The 15,331-nt window shown below is 41.7% G+C and overlaps 1 protein-coding gene across 2 annotated transcripts in view; it reads left to right on the forward strand.

The window, feature by feature from the left end:
• Positions 1-15,331, forward strand: part of PDZK1 (PDZ domain containing 1) — a 147,797-nt gene that overhangs the window by 71,075 nt on the left and 61,391 nt on the right. For both annotated transcript variants that reach the window (XM_078656766.1, XM_078656767.1), the window contains exons 5-7: positions 707-902; positions 3,149-3,345; positions 11,901-12,197. In XM_078656766.1, coding sequence (XP_078512892.1) covers positions 707-902; positions 3,149-3,345; positions 11,901-12,197 — 690 coding nt within the window. The remainder of the gene's footprint in view (positions 1-706; positions 903-3,148; positions 3,346-11,900; positions 12,198-15,331) is intronic.

Here is a 15,331-nt window from a genome sequence, read left to right on the forward strand (position 1 = left end):
TCATCCAAATCTTTGTTCAGTTCAGAACAAAGCAGTTAGATGCACTTGGGTTCAGTGCATTATAGGTATAATGAGGATGAAAAAGAAACATGTCTTATAGAGGTCTGTAAGCTGTATGGTCTGAAAAAAGCTTAATTTAGTATTGTTCAGAACTGACACAAATAGAATGTGACAACCCTAGAGATTATCCGCCATGAAAAACAAGTAATTGCAGTGAGATGTTCCATTGAAGTTACATTGAAGTTACATTGAAGTTATCTCCTCTCTATTGCTAACTGGCATGTATATCTTTTTAAGGTTGTTTGGCCAAAATACTTATTGGCCAAAAGCAGCGGCTGCTGTAGGTAAGAGCGGTGGGCCGGCTGGGGGGGGGGGCCTCCCAAAACTCCTACGTGCAGGGGCTGCGGCTGTCCTTCAAGCTTATTCCTGGGGTCCTGTGTGCTATGCCACACTAAATTTTAAAACAAGGTACCACTTTACTTTTTGTTGTTTCTCCTCAACTCTCTCTTGCTTAGGTATCTAAGTACATCACAATTCACTCACCGTTCAAGCACACATCAAAAAGATGAAAACAGCTCCTAGCATCTCCACGCACAAGTTAACTGTTTACGCCTGCCCTTCCCAGGTCCGAAGAAAAATAAAAGATGCAGAAGTATGCTGTAAAACATTCCACTATAATACCACCATTTATTTTAAAATATTTTAGGTAAAACAGTCTGGAGACGCAGTTGTATTCCTAGTCATCGACAAAGAATCATACAAGTTCTACAGTGATTCAAAGATCCAGATGAAAGGCGAGATGGCTGATCTGAAGCTTCTTCCTTTGAAGCCAAGATTAGTGGAGCTGAAAAAGGGGACAGATGGCTATGGGTTCTACCTAAGGGAGGAACATAACAAGAAAGGTAAAGTTAACTAGCATTTTGACAGATGTTAATATGCTCTAAGACATTTGGTAGATTATATCAAATAAAGCTGCACATATGTGTTGTGGGATAGGGTTGGCTTTAAGTGCTATTTCATATTTTTAACTTTACAATCTAACTTTGCTCACTTTAATATTCCTCCTTTTATATCCCATTATATTTTTTGGGTGAGCTTTTCAGTCTAGTGTGACTCAATCAGTCAGTATCCCTTTAGTTCTTCTTTCGCCTTAATCTCTTAAAAGCTCCTCATTTCATTGTGATCTTTTTTTCTCCTTAAGTATCTATTTGTTGGTTTTAGCTGACCATCTTGGTTGATACATTTCTTTCCCGTTTTTTCTTAGATTTTATTTATTTTACTTTAAATGTATTTTTATTTTTTATTTGAATTATTGCAGCTTCAATTTTACTTTGTGTGGGCCCTCCTCTGTGAAAAGAAGTGCCATACAGATTTATTGAAGTTGAGGCTAATAATATTTTTATATGTACAAAGGCTATGCATGATACATTGTGAAAGAAAATCAATGATGTTTCGAAAGATAATGTTGTGCAAAGATAGTTGTCTAATGTTGAAGAAAAGTAGCATGGGTGCACTAAGATTAAATACATTTATTTTTATTGTATGTTATGTCCTTATTGACACTTTATTTTCCTGGGCTTTCATTTAACAACCTAATGCTTCCTGGATGCTGCATTGAAGGTTTTTTCCTGTTAGTTAATTAGAATTACATATCTAATAGCACTGACTTGTAGGTCAAGAGCCAGGCACTGGAACTAGTGTCTGTGATGACAAGGAGTGAGATGGTCACCCTAATGTTATATGTCAGTAAGGAGTTTTATGGCTTGTTAAAACCAGAATAATATAACACCAGAATAGCCGTTCACTTCAATAAAGTCCTAACCATAATACATTCCTAGATGGACTCAAACTGGCTAAAATGTTTAATTCAATGGTGAAAAGTCCAAAGTCATCCTTCTAAATAAAACAACAATCCAAATGGTTATGCATCCCATGACCTTTCCCATGTTTTCCCCTAATCTTACTTCTAAACTAGGGTCCTCATTATGATTGCGGTGAGACCGCCACTGACATTTCATCAGTGGCGGCCCCACCACCATCCATAGAAGCAGTCTGACGGCTGGAGGCATCGGTTGTAGTTACAGACCGCTGCTTTTCCGACAGGCAGCTATCAGACCGTAATCCCTACAATAGGGGTGGTTCCTGGTCAGGCACTGCCTTAGGGATTATGATGTCAATTTTCCTCAGTCTGTACATGGTGGTCTGACCGCCATGTACAAGCAGACAGAAAGGGACTTTGGGGGCCCCTAGCATGGCCCCAGTTGTTCTCCTCTATGGGGCTTGAGGGGAACATGTGGTGCCCCCCTAAACATCAATGGACCCTGTGCCAGGCACCTCATGGTGCCTGGCATACATTGCATGGATGTTTAAACATACAATTTTCCATTGTGGCTTGTGCTGTGGCCCTTTTCCGGGCCGCTGCACAATCCACAATAGAAAATGGCATGTTTCAAACTGCCTGCAGGGTAGTCGGATGGTACTTTGGCAGGTGGAACCGCCGACTACATGTAGACCAGTATCCATCCCCCAATGATGGCAGTCGGATGCTTGTCCGACCACCATAATAATAAGGCCCCAGATGCTTTTTTTATGTGACAGTTATAAATAGCAACTTCCCTTGAATAATGCACTACCACATTAACTCATTCATAGACTGCAATGCCCAAAATACAGCTGCCTGACTCTCCTTGAACCTTAGCCGCTGTGACAGCATCTCCCAAGGGTTTGGCACCATACACTGGCTCCATTCATGAAATACATGTAATTCAGGTCTCTCTGACTTATTTACTGGGCATTTCCTGAATCACTGTATTTCCATAAAACTTCATATGAGTTGTGGGCTAATGTACAATGAGAAGAAGTTTAGAGACAACCGTCGATTACATCACACACGCATATTGCTCTGGCCATCCTTTAAGACAAAGGCAGGTATTCGGATAGTTTAGCTAACTGTGACTAGCACTATTTGAACTTCATGCTGTCCATTGCTTGTGTCCAAAATAATTTCTAATTCAAAAAACTATTCAAAGGGGAACAATTTCCTGCATAGCCAGTAACAATAACTATATTGACCAATCACAGAGCTAATCAAGATTTTCAAACAACTGACCCTACCTCTTTGATGTTCATACTGCTATTACATATGCAGGTAACTTCATAAAAGACATTGACCCTGGCAGCCCTGCAGAAAAGTCCACTTTGAAGGACGGCGACCATTTGGTGGCAGTGAATGGAGAGTCTGTGGAGGACTTGCAGCATGAGGATGTGGTGGAGAAGATAAAAAAGGGTGGAAACAAAACCTCCATGCTGGTTGTGGATGCAGAGACAGATCGCCTATACAAAATGGTACGGCAGGAATTAAAAGCTTGGGAACAGAGTCACTGTTCTAGGGTTTAGTAAAAAAAAAACAATAGGGGTATTTAGAAGTAGTAGTGTATTTGGGCATAATGACTTGAGTTAAAAGGTGCCAAAAGAGGGTCCTACAGTATCATCATGGGTAACGGTTTCGTGTTTTATTACAATGCACACCAAAATGCAGTTGCTGTTTTTGTTGTTGTCTGGTTTTAATATAAGAACTGATTCATGGTGTCTAGCATGACTGCTGTTCAAGGTAGCATCTGCTATATTTTTAATGATTGATACAAACATCTCTGTGTTTTCTCTAGTGATTTTCCTCACATAATTCACCTTGACACTTATTAGTCTTCATTTTAGTTATACTGCTTCCAGCTCATCATGAGAGGGAGAATTGAGGGCACAGTGTCTGGTGGTTGCCCCATCCTTGTTTTGCTCACTATGCCAATTTAGATTGGACTCAGCCATATGCAAAACAGCATTGATTTTGCTCAAATAGGAACAGTCCAGCCCAAACTGCTTAGTTTGGTCAACCACAAACATTAAACAATCTGCTGCTTCGAGTTCCCAATGTCATGAAGCATTCACTCAAATCATAAGCACTACAGAAAATTAAAAAGATTGCAAAAACATACAAAAGAAAATAAACCATCATCCACATACCTTACTCTTAATGGAGGAAATGAACAGGTGCCCCCAGCGCCTAGGGGAGGGGCGTCCTAAGCTGCGCCACGGGGCGAAGCCTCCTCAAGGGGCCCCTGGACAAGGAAGGGGTTGGCTGACCGAGGTGATGTCATCGTGAGGCACGGTGAAAAACTAAACTTAGCAGAAATTAAACTTAGCACGCGTATTTGAGGCGATGCCTTGGGGGTTTCATCCTCTTTGTCTCCTCGGACCACAGACTGGCCACAGGAGCGTCGTCAACCACCCACCCACCCGGGGGAAGGGCAAGGCTTCATGGAGACGAAGCGCTGACAGTTAACAACAAAGAGGGATGCACAAAATGGAGGTGCAGCCATTCAATGTACCCCAGGAGGGGGTAGATTCCAAGTGTGCAGTGGGTCGGCGGGGAGGAGGGACTGACCTGACGGTAGTCCTGGACTCTACTGCCCTAATCCACAACGTATGGACTGAGTAGAATCTTGGGGAGGCTGCCTGTGTTCAGGTCCCTACCCCGGAGGGCCGGTGCGGTATGCGGTGCCCTGGATGTCAAGTAGTGCAACTATTGGCTGTAGCGCGTTGGGGCCTACCGGCACAATGTGTGCAGCAGAGTAGAACATTGGTGGCCGAGATGGCCAAGTTCAAATGTACGGCCAAGTTCTACTGTACGGCGGAGTTAAAAGTTAAAGTGTAAAGTTCAAATGTACGGCCAAGTGGTTCAAGTGTATGGTCGAGTTAAAATTAAAGTGTAATGTTGTGCTTAATTCCCTTACTACTGTTGACATGTTGATGCAGTTAAAGTGTGATGCTGTGAATAATTCTTATATATCCAAGAAGTATACTTTTTTTTGGTAAACGTCTGTGGTAAATTACTTGGTTTGATGTAAATAAAAGGCTACGCCGTGAACAACATACCCTGAATTCTGAGAGTTCTAGGGCGTAGTGGGCGGTAAAGTGACGAAAGTTGGGGAGGAGGGAATGTCTCGTTGTGCCCATACTATATTGTAAAACATGATAATTGCGAAAGCAATGGATGTATGACATTACAACGCATGCTTTTACATCGCATGCCTTTACAACGCTGTTTTTACAACGCATGCCTTTACAATGCATAGTGCTTTGGGGCACTGGATAGTGAATTGTTTAATTTACTATTCCAACTCCAGTCCCCGTGGATAGTAGGGAAGGTGTTGGATAGTACATTAAACCTATTCCCTATCCTAGAGCGCCCCGCAGCGCAATGCGTTGTAATGGTTTGCGTTGTAAAAGTTGCGTCGTAAAGGCACTGCGTGGTAAAAGTTGCGTTGTAAAGGATGTTTCCCGAAAGCAATAGATTCAAAAACCAAGATTTACAAATCCACCAATCACGCCAAAAAACTCACTGGAATTGTGATATCCACATAGAAATGTCCTAGTCCTACACGTCCCTTTATAATGTCAGAAAACAGAAACAAAGCTTAAACCACGTGAACATATTACACTTATAAAATGCACATATAGCACAAAATCACAACTTTTGCACCCACAGATTCATTCACAGGCCACCTTCCTGCTGCTATGGTAAAAGCAAGCTTAGCATTACCCAAATGTACCTCAACCAATACAATGTATAGCTTCCACACGGATGCATTCCATTATCCTTTACAGTAAGTTAAGTAACATCATTTTTTAAGACCTCATTTGGAACTCAAGAATTGCAACAATGTAAGACTTATCTTCTTAGATAACTATAAATCTTTGTGGCAAAGAACGCTATGCTTCAGAATTTTTTTTAGCAAACAATAGCCTAGACATAACCTCGTGGCAAGCTAATCTGGCAAGACCTAAAAAACACCAGTAACTTTCCATATAGCAAACGATTAACTTATATTAATGACATGCATGGACTTCAATGGCAAACTCCTTAATGTATTTCATTGTTCCTGTAAAAAATACACAATACACAATCAAAATTGAAAAGTCAAAGTCAGTCTAAGTTAGAACAACTTTTGAAGTTAATAGAGACATGTATTTATCTCCAAGCTTCCCAATCTGTACATGGCGCTCTTCAAAACTCTACTGTACATCAAAAGTGTCATAGGACTCCAATATTCAAACATAACAATGTTCTATTTGAAAGCAACAAAACAGCAGCACGATGTTACCTCATTTAGTGCCGGAAAGACTTTGGAGATTCAGTGTTACAGCACTATTAAAAAATAAACAACACCAAACCTTTTTTTTACCTCTTTGACCTACCCATTCTAGGCATAACTGTCAAGAATGAGCATACACGTTTACACTTAAATAAGACTTAAAGTGATCTCCAGTGCTGGAGTTGGATCAGATAACCAGCACATTAAGAATGCTGTGGAAACGATGCTGAACCTGCTATGTTTGATGCAATAAATAAATACATAAACAAAATCACGGGCCTTATTCACAAACCACTTTTGAGTACGTTTACTATTTTTCGGTATTCACAAATTCCACTTTTTTACTAACTCCTACTTTAGTAGTAACTTACACTTTTGTAGTAAGTACATCCAACCACTGGTGCTTCAACACACTCGCAAAGAAAATAGTACGGGCTTAAAACAGAATAGTGAAAAATATAAATCTAAATAATAAATCTAAATGAATGTTAAAATATATAAAAAGAGTATATATGTATTATCCAATTATAAAATATTTTAATTAAATATAATGTAAAAAATAAGGTAATGATTCAATTTATTAAAAACTAAATGCATTGATTTTAATTCAAACTACACATCCCTTTTAATAATTATTAATGCACATGATTCTTTTTCTATGAATGAGTATTCATTTTTTAATGTAAAACTTCCCAAAATATATTTAATTTAATTTAACATATTTCCATTGATTAAAGCTTTAATTCAAAATGAATTTCCTATTACATCGTATTGCCCATAATCAAGCTGCTTGTTCTCAATATGCACATGGATTTATGCAAAATATTCAGTTTTGCCAGCTTAAAAACATGTCATCTTGCAAAATGTGCATTTTACGCACCATGCATATGTAATTACTTGAGAATGTTCAAATGCATGAATGTTGCACCCTTTCATATAGGCAAGCATGCACATGGTGGACCTTATGTTTTTTTTAGGTCTGGCTACAGACAACATCAGCTGTCTGGAAGGACTAATACAGAGAGAAACTTGGCGTTCAGCCATCTGCTTTCAGTAATTACCTTTCATTTATTTTTCATGGTTTATGATCTTTTGGATGGGCATCTCATTCCGTACCAATAAAGGGAAAGACCTACCAATGATTAACTCAAGCCTAGCCCAGATTTACTTTATGATGATGATGCGGTCTTGCTGTCTTGAACATCTAATGGATTACAGGCCCTAAATGAAAACTTTGTACTTTACATGGATAACCTGGATATAGATACGAACACTACCAAAACTCACTACATGGTGTATGGTCTGCAGAGCAGTAAAGTCAGGCCTATCTTTAGAAAGGGCAATAACCTGTGTTAAGGAATTTTTTTATTTAGGAATGACCTTACATTTCTGCAACAGTTTCCTGCCTTGTCTCTCCAACCGCTGTCTTCGTTTAACCACGCTATTGGGACCCTGTTTGACGTTTCATCTAAAATAGGCAGTAAACCGATATTGCCTCTGTTGCAAATTTATAAGCTGAACTGTCGAGTTGTGTTATGATATAAGGCTGGTACATGGGGCTTTTGACACTGTGCTCGTCTCCAGTGGAAGGAGAACCAGTTTTGCAGATGCTCATTATGTGTAGACCCAGGCAGTGCCCATCATTTTCTGCATGAATAATTGGGCTTGGCGTACGTTACGGACGCAGTGAGGCTTCCCCACTCCTCCTCTGGGTTTCTTTATGCGTAACCAGAAAGCCCTTTTTCATTAAAAAGTTATAGTCCACTGCTTGGCATGCGATTTTGGGCTCGGTCAGGATCCAATGGCTGGATTATATAAAGAAAACAGTGGAAGCCCTATGAAGACCAGACTTGTCCACCACACCTCGTGCCATCTCAAAAGGGGAAGTTGGCATGGTGAAGGAGTTTTTACCTGCGGTGGGCAGTCGATGCCAGAGAGGGTAGGTAAATCATGAAGCCCAATATGAGAGCGTTGGTTAGCATCAGTGGCGTAGGAAGGGGGGTGCAGTGGGTGCGGGCCGCCCCGGGTGTCATCACTGAGGGGGGTGACAAAATGGCAAAAATATGTGTTTTAGACACCTTTTTTTGCCATTTTGTCAAGCCGGGTTGTGACAAGAAATCACTGAGGGGAGTGACAAAATGGCAAAAATATGTGTTTTAAACACATATTTTTGCCATTTTGTCAAGCCGGGGGTGACCAGAAATTTTCCAGCACCGGGTACCACATGACCTTGCTAAACCACTGGTTAGCATTCAAACCGTTATTGGTGTTGAGCCATATCTTTCATCTGTAAGCAATGCATAGGAAAGGGCACTTTTGACGGAATTTGCATAGGGACCATTAGATGCCATCTTTGCTTTCTTATAGGTCAATTTGATTTTAAGACCATCATACTTTGCCCATGTGATAAATCCTCCACCAAATTTTTTATAATTTTTTATTTTTCTGTAAAGGTTATCAATTATTCAGACGTAAACACCTAGGGGCCTATTACGATGACGGGCGGACTATGTCCACCCACCACCGCATCGGAGCACGGGACCGACCGCCAATGTTGCAGCGGTCCCGCCATTCAAATTAGGATGTGCCTGCCAGTGTGGCACTTGCATTTGTTACATTTTGGCGGGTGGTGCTGTAAGCAGCACCAGCCACAAAGTTAAAAAAAGCATGTTGTGAATTTGCATGCACAACGTGACAGGCACTGCACGGTGCCTGCCACGTTGTGCATGCAAATGTAGAGGGGTACCATAGGTACCCACCATGTGCACCCCCAACCCCCAAAACACTGGGGACCCGCAACGGGCCCCCAAAAGCAAGAACCGCCTGCCTTTCCATGGTGGCAACGCTGCGATGGAAAATCTGTTCTCCGCCTGCATCATAATATGGATGGCGGTGTCTTGCAGACACCGCCAACATATTATGCCCCTTTTGCGCCAGGTCGACGAGTCGACCAGCGGAAAAGCAGCGTACGGTCTTTCCGTCCGCCACGAACCCCCCCCAGCCATACTAATATGGCGGGGGCTCAATTAGGCATGGATGGCGGGCAGATCGCCCCCGCCGGGCCAGCGATGGCTACCGCCGGCCCGGCGGGGGCGATCCGCCCGCCATCCTAATGGGCCCCCTAGTATTAATTATTAACACACGTGGTTTTATCAGCATAAGCCTGAACTTTGTTTTTACTATATGCCGCCTGCCTATTCTATGTGTTACTGTGTGGAATTATTCTAAAAACACGCCTTAGGCTGGTGCAGGTTTATTTATTTCTAGCTCTCTTTCAAATCGGATGTTCATTTTATTGAACAGGTGCTGCATCGGAGCAATTTAATTGCTACTGACTTTATATGTTTTAATTTTTTAATGCATTTTTATATTAATGACACAATGATATTTTCTGCATTTTTAATTAATGTGACAATTTTGTATATCTTTTATGATCATGTGATCGAAATAAAGATTTTGAAGAAGAAAATGCTACTGACTCTACTTTTGTGCACGGCCACTTACGTGGAAGATGGCTGAATCACAGCAAGTGTAGCAATATGAAATGATCGTGTTCTCAGCGTTGTTTTTACGTAATTTTATTGCACTTTAATATATTTGTATGCTTCCTCTATTATGATTATATGTTTATAATCGAATTAGGAATACATTTCTCTCTACATTGTGATTTGTTTGATGTATTTACTTTGCTGCCACAACAATTTAGTTGCTGGCTTATGGCATTTTGTTTAGGAAGGGGGGTGCCTTAGTTAATAGTAGGCATATCACGTGTGATTCGTCCCACCATCCTTTGCCTCCCTTTTGGTCCACCACAAAAGGCACCACACAAAGTGTCTGGTCTTCACTGCGTAGTCTTTATTAATTCTCAGATAACGCTCTCTTTATTTGTTAATGCATTGTCAACATTAGACCAACTTTATTAAACCAATCCAACACACATTGATACATTGGGTCGTGCAATATTAGTTTGCACCACAGGTTACAATTGTATTTACAATACAGGTTCTCCAGAGCCACCTTGGATGTGGGTTGTACCAGCAGGCCACAACCCATCTCCATTGCTTCCATTCCATTCCAGGTAACTGCCTGTCGTCTACGCCCTAGACGCGGCCGCCTGGTACTGCTTTGCGCCTTTCCTTGCGTCTCAGCTTTCAACCCCCTTTCACCAAATTGCTTCTTCTAAGCACCGGCATCTCGGGTAGGGTCAGAGAGTCCAGGACCACCAGCAGGACGGCCCCCTCTCCCGCCAGCCTGGAGCCCCATTGACTGCCCTCCCGGTTCCAGGATGAGCCAGTCCCCGCCAAAAAGGAGTCCCCGCCATTTTTCTTGCCCGGGACCCCGCCAGTTCTACCTTTAACAACAGGGATGGGTGGGTGGGCAACTTGCTTCTGGCTGCGACCCACAGCGCCCGAGGCAAGAGGACAAAAGAGGGTTTCTCCCTCGTGCTCCTAGCTCTTATTTTTTTCCCTGGGGGAGGCTGCCTGCGCACCTAAGTGACGCACTCAGACCTTGCCCTACCTCCTCATATTTCCTGCTGACCACTCCCCTGTGCACTGGCCGAGCCTCTCTCTAGCCGCCTCCTCTCGCACGAAAATGCCACTAAAGGCCCCCCTCCCCTAGACGCGGGGGGGCCTCTCAAGACAACAGTATTATTCACTAATCGCCCTTGCACTCATTGATTTGTTTACTTTGTTGTCAAGTTTTCATGATGAAGTTCGGTTTAGTGTGTTCACAAAGTAAAGATACCTGTCCACATAGGCTTGTTTACAGATACAGTAAAATACTGTCTTTGTGTGCGTTTTCCATTGCTATTCCATTTGACAAAGTAAATCAGTGTGCAGAAATAGGCTTTTCGAAAAATGCAACTAAAAAATACCTGCCTTTTGCGCAGTTATATTGTCACATTGGTGATAAACAATTGATAAATTTCTCTTGCTAAAAAAACTGCAAAATTGGTGATTGCTAATTACACTTTGTTTTAAACAATATGCTTTGCCCACGCTGTGCATGTTATGGTTTTAAGCATCCTAAACAGCAATTCTCTATTTCAATTGTTTTGTACATATGGCATTAACACCCTATGCTGCCTACTAACACCCTATGCATACTTTTTCAAACATACTAAATATTTCCCATACTAATTTGTAAAACAAACTCCTCTTTTAGTGGTTTAAGTATACATGCATACATGTTTGCCTTTCTGTATAATGTTGCTATATCTACCCACCTTATCACACCCTGTTTGGGTTAAAAAAACATCCCCATACAATGTTCCATCAAAAATAAAAAATTCCTTTCAATGCTTATACACATTGTCCCAGGAGAAGGTTGCATTGGCTGGCTGTTCACATAAAGTATCTACTGTGGCATATTTTGTTGAGTGTGTTAATAGGTTCACAACTTACAATCTACACTTCATCACATGATTCCTTTTGAGTCACACACTTTTGTAAGTGTACAGCTTGTACCGGCTTTTGCAGTCTGTCTAGCAAAGGAGTCCGACACTCAGCTTCCATATTATCGTAGCCCTTTATGTGGGATCTTTCTAGTGGATGCACGGTTGCACCACACCCACATTCATACGTTCAGTACGAAACATGCCCTCTAACAACGAGCCAGACCTACTGCCTTTGCCAATGTTTGTTTTTTATTATCTTTGTGAATGAGACCTAATAAAATTTAAGGTAATGGTAAAAACCTTCTTAGGGATGTTTCAATGAAGATGATTTATTTGAACCTTTCATTTTGCAGGCAGGAGTTTCTCCAAGCCTCTATGGACGCGGAGAGAAAGAGGCACCTAAGGGTGGCCCGGTGGTGACTGCGGCAGCAAATCCAACCCCGGCACCAGCAGCAGCGAATACAGTCCCGGCTCCAGCAGCAGCAACCACAAGACTAGCCCCGGCCCCAGCCTCAGCCCCAAGCACAACGCCTATTACCAACGGAGAGGTGCTGCATAAGGCTAGGCTCTGTAAGCTGGTGAAAGGACCCAGTGGCTATGGGTTCCACCTCAACGCAATTAAGAATATGCCGGGACAGTTCATTAAAGAGGTACAAGCCCGTTTTACCTGTGATAGCCTTTCTATGAAGCAGCTCTGTAGGAGTGCACAAAGAATTTCTTTGGCAACCTCTGCAAAGGTCAGTGGAAAACTTTACAACCTCATGAATCGTGACTTTTGTGACAAAGGTGTCTAGACATTTCCCAGCTTGGCTTGTTTCAGGTAGAGTGAAAATGATCTCTCTGCTGTGAAACATTTGCTGAGGCATAGGTTAACTGGAAATCCTAGGGTGAACTTCGCAAAACTTCACCGGAGCTGAAAATACTTTGCTCTGTATGCTGTTATCAGAAACACCCATCTCATCGATTTCATTACCAGTACAGCAATGACAAAAAGACGACATTAACCAGAATGCAAAGTTGGGTGTAGTAGAAGGTCAGAAATAGATATTAGTTTCACAATAAGGACATTATGTAAATATAGCAAATTTATAGTTAAGAGATCTATGATGGTCAAACAATTGCAATGAAAAGTAATTATGAACGCATTCCTCAATGACACATATTGTTCATAAAAGATAACTTCTTCCAACCTTTTACACAAATCAAAACTCACTTACTGTTTGGTTTTAACACTCCATCTTGTCTCCCAGTTCTCCAACTTTCATAATCCATGCATTTAACTTTGAATTGAGAGCAGCTGGTTCTGTACCAGGCCTATCAGCCTCTTTTTTTAAACTTCTGGATTCGACCTCCTGGTCCTCCATAAGACGGACCTACTGTTTTCTTAGCCAGCCTGCTAGCACCTGGACCAAGTAAGGTGCTCTGCCTCATAGCCTGTATTCCTTCTAACCACTTCCCCCAGCTTACCATAAGCTGTAAATATCATTCCCACCTTTTTTCTTTTGTGACTTTTAACCCACAATTCTGCAACTAATTTCATAGATAATAAGGCTTCCTGGCCAACTTTGTTACCTTGTAATTTTTTACAACCACTCCTGCCTCCCTCGACTATGTTGAAGCAAAATAATACTTGCTGTCCTGACTTGCCTACACAATATACGTAACAATGTTGAATTTGGTCCATGGGCACAAGGGTAACACAGTTTGTGTTACAGGTGGAAATGCTTTCTTCCCTCAGTGCGCATGCCTCATGGGGATAGGAGGTGCTGGTGCAGAAGGCCACGCAGCAACCCTAGGCTGCCCAGTCATCAGCATACATGCCACTGCTGTGTTGTCCTGACTTTCCCCAGTGTCCAATCAGGTTCCACAATATTATGTTTGAGTTCGAAAAATCAAAAGAGATTTGAAAACAATGTTTCTCAGTGGCTGTGAAGGCACCCCTTGTTAAAAACATAGCAGCTTTCAAATGGGCAATTCGGAAAAAAGAGTGCAGGCGACAGAAGGAGGGCAGGCTGGGAAAGATGCAGTAGGGGTACATAGGGTCTTCTTATACAAAAAATACATTTTCACATGGATTGCTGTTCATGCCGGGCTCACTTGAGAGTGCGTGTTCCTCTTTGAAAAGCATACACTTTGGCAGACTACATGATAAATATCAATAACCATTTATGAATGAAATGAGGCAAGAATTCCTCTACTAAGAGCTTCTGCAATGTGGACAGCAGCTTTTCTAGTCCTTCTGCGATGCTGGTTTTTCATTTGACAAACGAGAACATTGTGTGATTTCTCAACTTGGCTTATTCGAATGGAACCAACCAGATTATTATGTAGAAACACTGAGTGTGATCCACAATCATTTACTCTGTAGTAAATCTGAATAGATCAATGGGTATCTCAGGTTTACACCCACTGTATTAGATTGTATTCACAAAGACCTACCATGGTGCCAATGAGGGGATGCATGGATAAGGTTTGGGGTGTTCACCTGCAAATAAAACTCAAAACATTTTCATCAAGTGCACTTAAAGGATGCTCCAGGATTCTCCACATGTAGAAAATATACACGATGGACTCAGCAGTTTTGTTATGGCAGTGTCCTGATCGGCTATTTGTACGCATACAGGCACTTGTCCACCCCTTCACTCTCACATATAGTAAATCTCAGCATTAAGAGCAACCAAAACTTGAAAAAACAACCTTCCACTCTATCAAAGCCATCCATCTGGAAAACGTCCAAGAAGAACTAAGCAACTGTCTTGCTTTTTTTCAGAACACCTAAACAAGACTTCAAAATACCAGGACACAATGTGAACACTCTTCAAAATAGGACTCTACACACTTTAGAATAGCAAAACACAATATAAACAAAGCTCAACACTCATTTACCAAGTAAAGGGGAATATTTATTGCAGCAAGTTCCCATATATCAAATGCCAATAATGCACATGTAGAATAAATGCATATAGTGAATGTATATATGCAAGAATAAATGCATAGAAAGATAATTGCATGTGCACAAGATTAAGTAATTAGAACTTGAAATACTTCACTGGCTGTCTGTTTAGCATTATCCTTGCCACCACAACTGGGTAACCTGTTGACAGTCTCAGGCAGGAGTTCTCAACCGGGCACAAAAGCCCTGGGCAGTTCGTCCACTCCCAGGAGAGTTCCTGTCAAAGCGCCAAGACGTCTCCATCTTTATACTCTCTAATAATACAGAGAGATTTCTCGAAGCACCCCCTCCCTTCATCTGCGCTGTAGGTGCTGGTTACACTCTCTATGTCAAGGTCACTCAATGGAGCTGACCAGGCTCGATGGGACCTGAGGCAGAATTCTTCGGTTTCTCATCTTTGGATACTGTATGCACACTGTCTGTTCTAGAAACGTACCTCTCTTGCACACAGAAGTGAGAAAACATAAACAATCTGTGTGCGTAAGTAACCTGTGCCTGCCTGCCTGCGTTCGCAGCTGAAAGGCAGGGTCAGACAGACACAAGATGAAACCGTGCTCACAAAATGTAGTTAGAGTAAAATGGAGTCAATGGTCAATACACAATCTGACTAATTATAACTGCCTGTAGTATTACAGCACCCTACCCAAGATGACCAAGAAGAACACACCTGCCCACCAAAGACATGAATACACTCCTTTACATCTACAGCACTACTATGAGAACTGTGCTCCATTAAACAAATTGATCCACCAAGACAAACCCAAAGAGATTAATGGAAATAAATGTATATGCAAAAACAAGAGAAGAAATAGAGAAAATCAAAAGTGCACA

Source organism: Lissotriton helveticus, chromosome 8 (genome assembly GCF_964261635.1).
Source record: "Lissotriton helveticus chromosome 8, aLisHel1.1, whole genome shotgun sequence".
NCBI classification, from domain to species: Eukaryota; Metazoa; Chordata; class Amphibia; order Caudata; family Salamandridae; genus Lissotriton; species Lissotriton helveticus.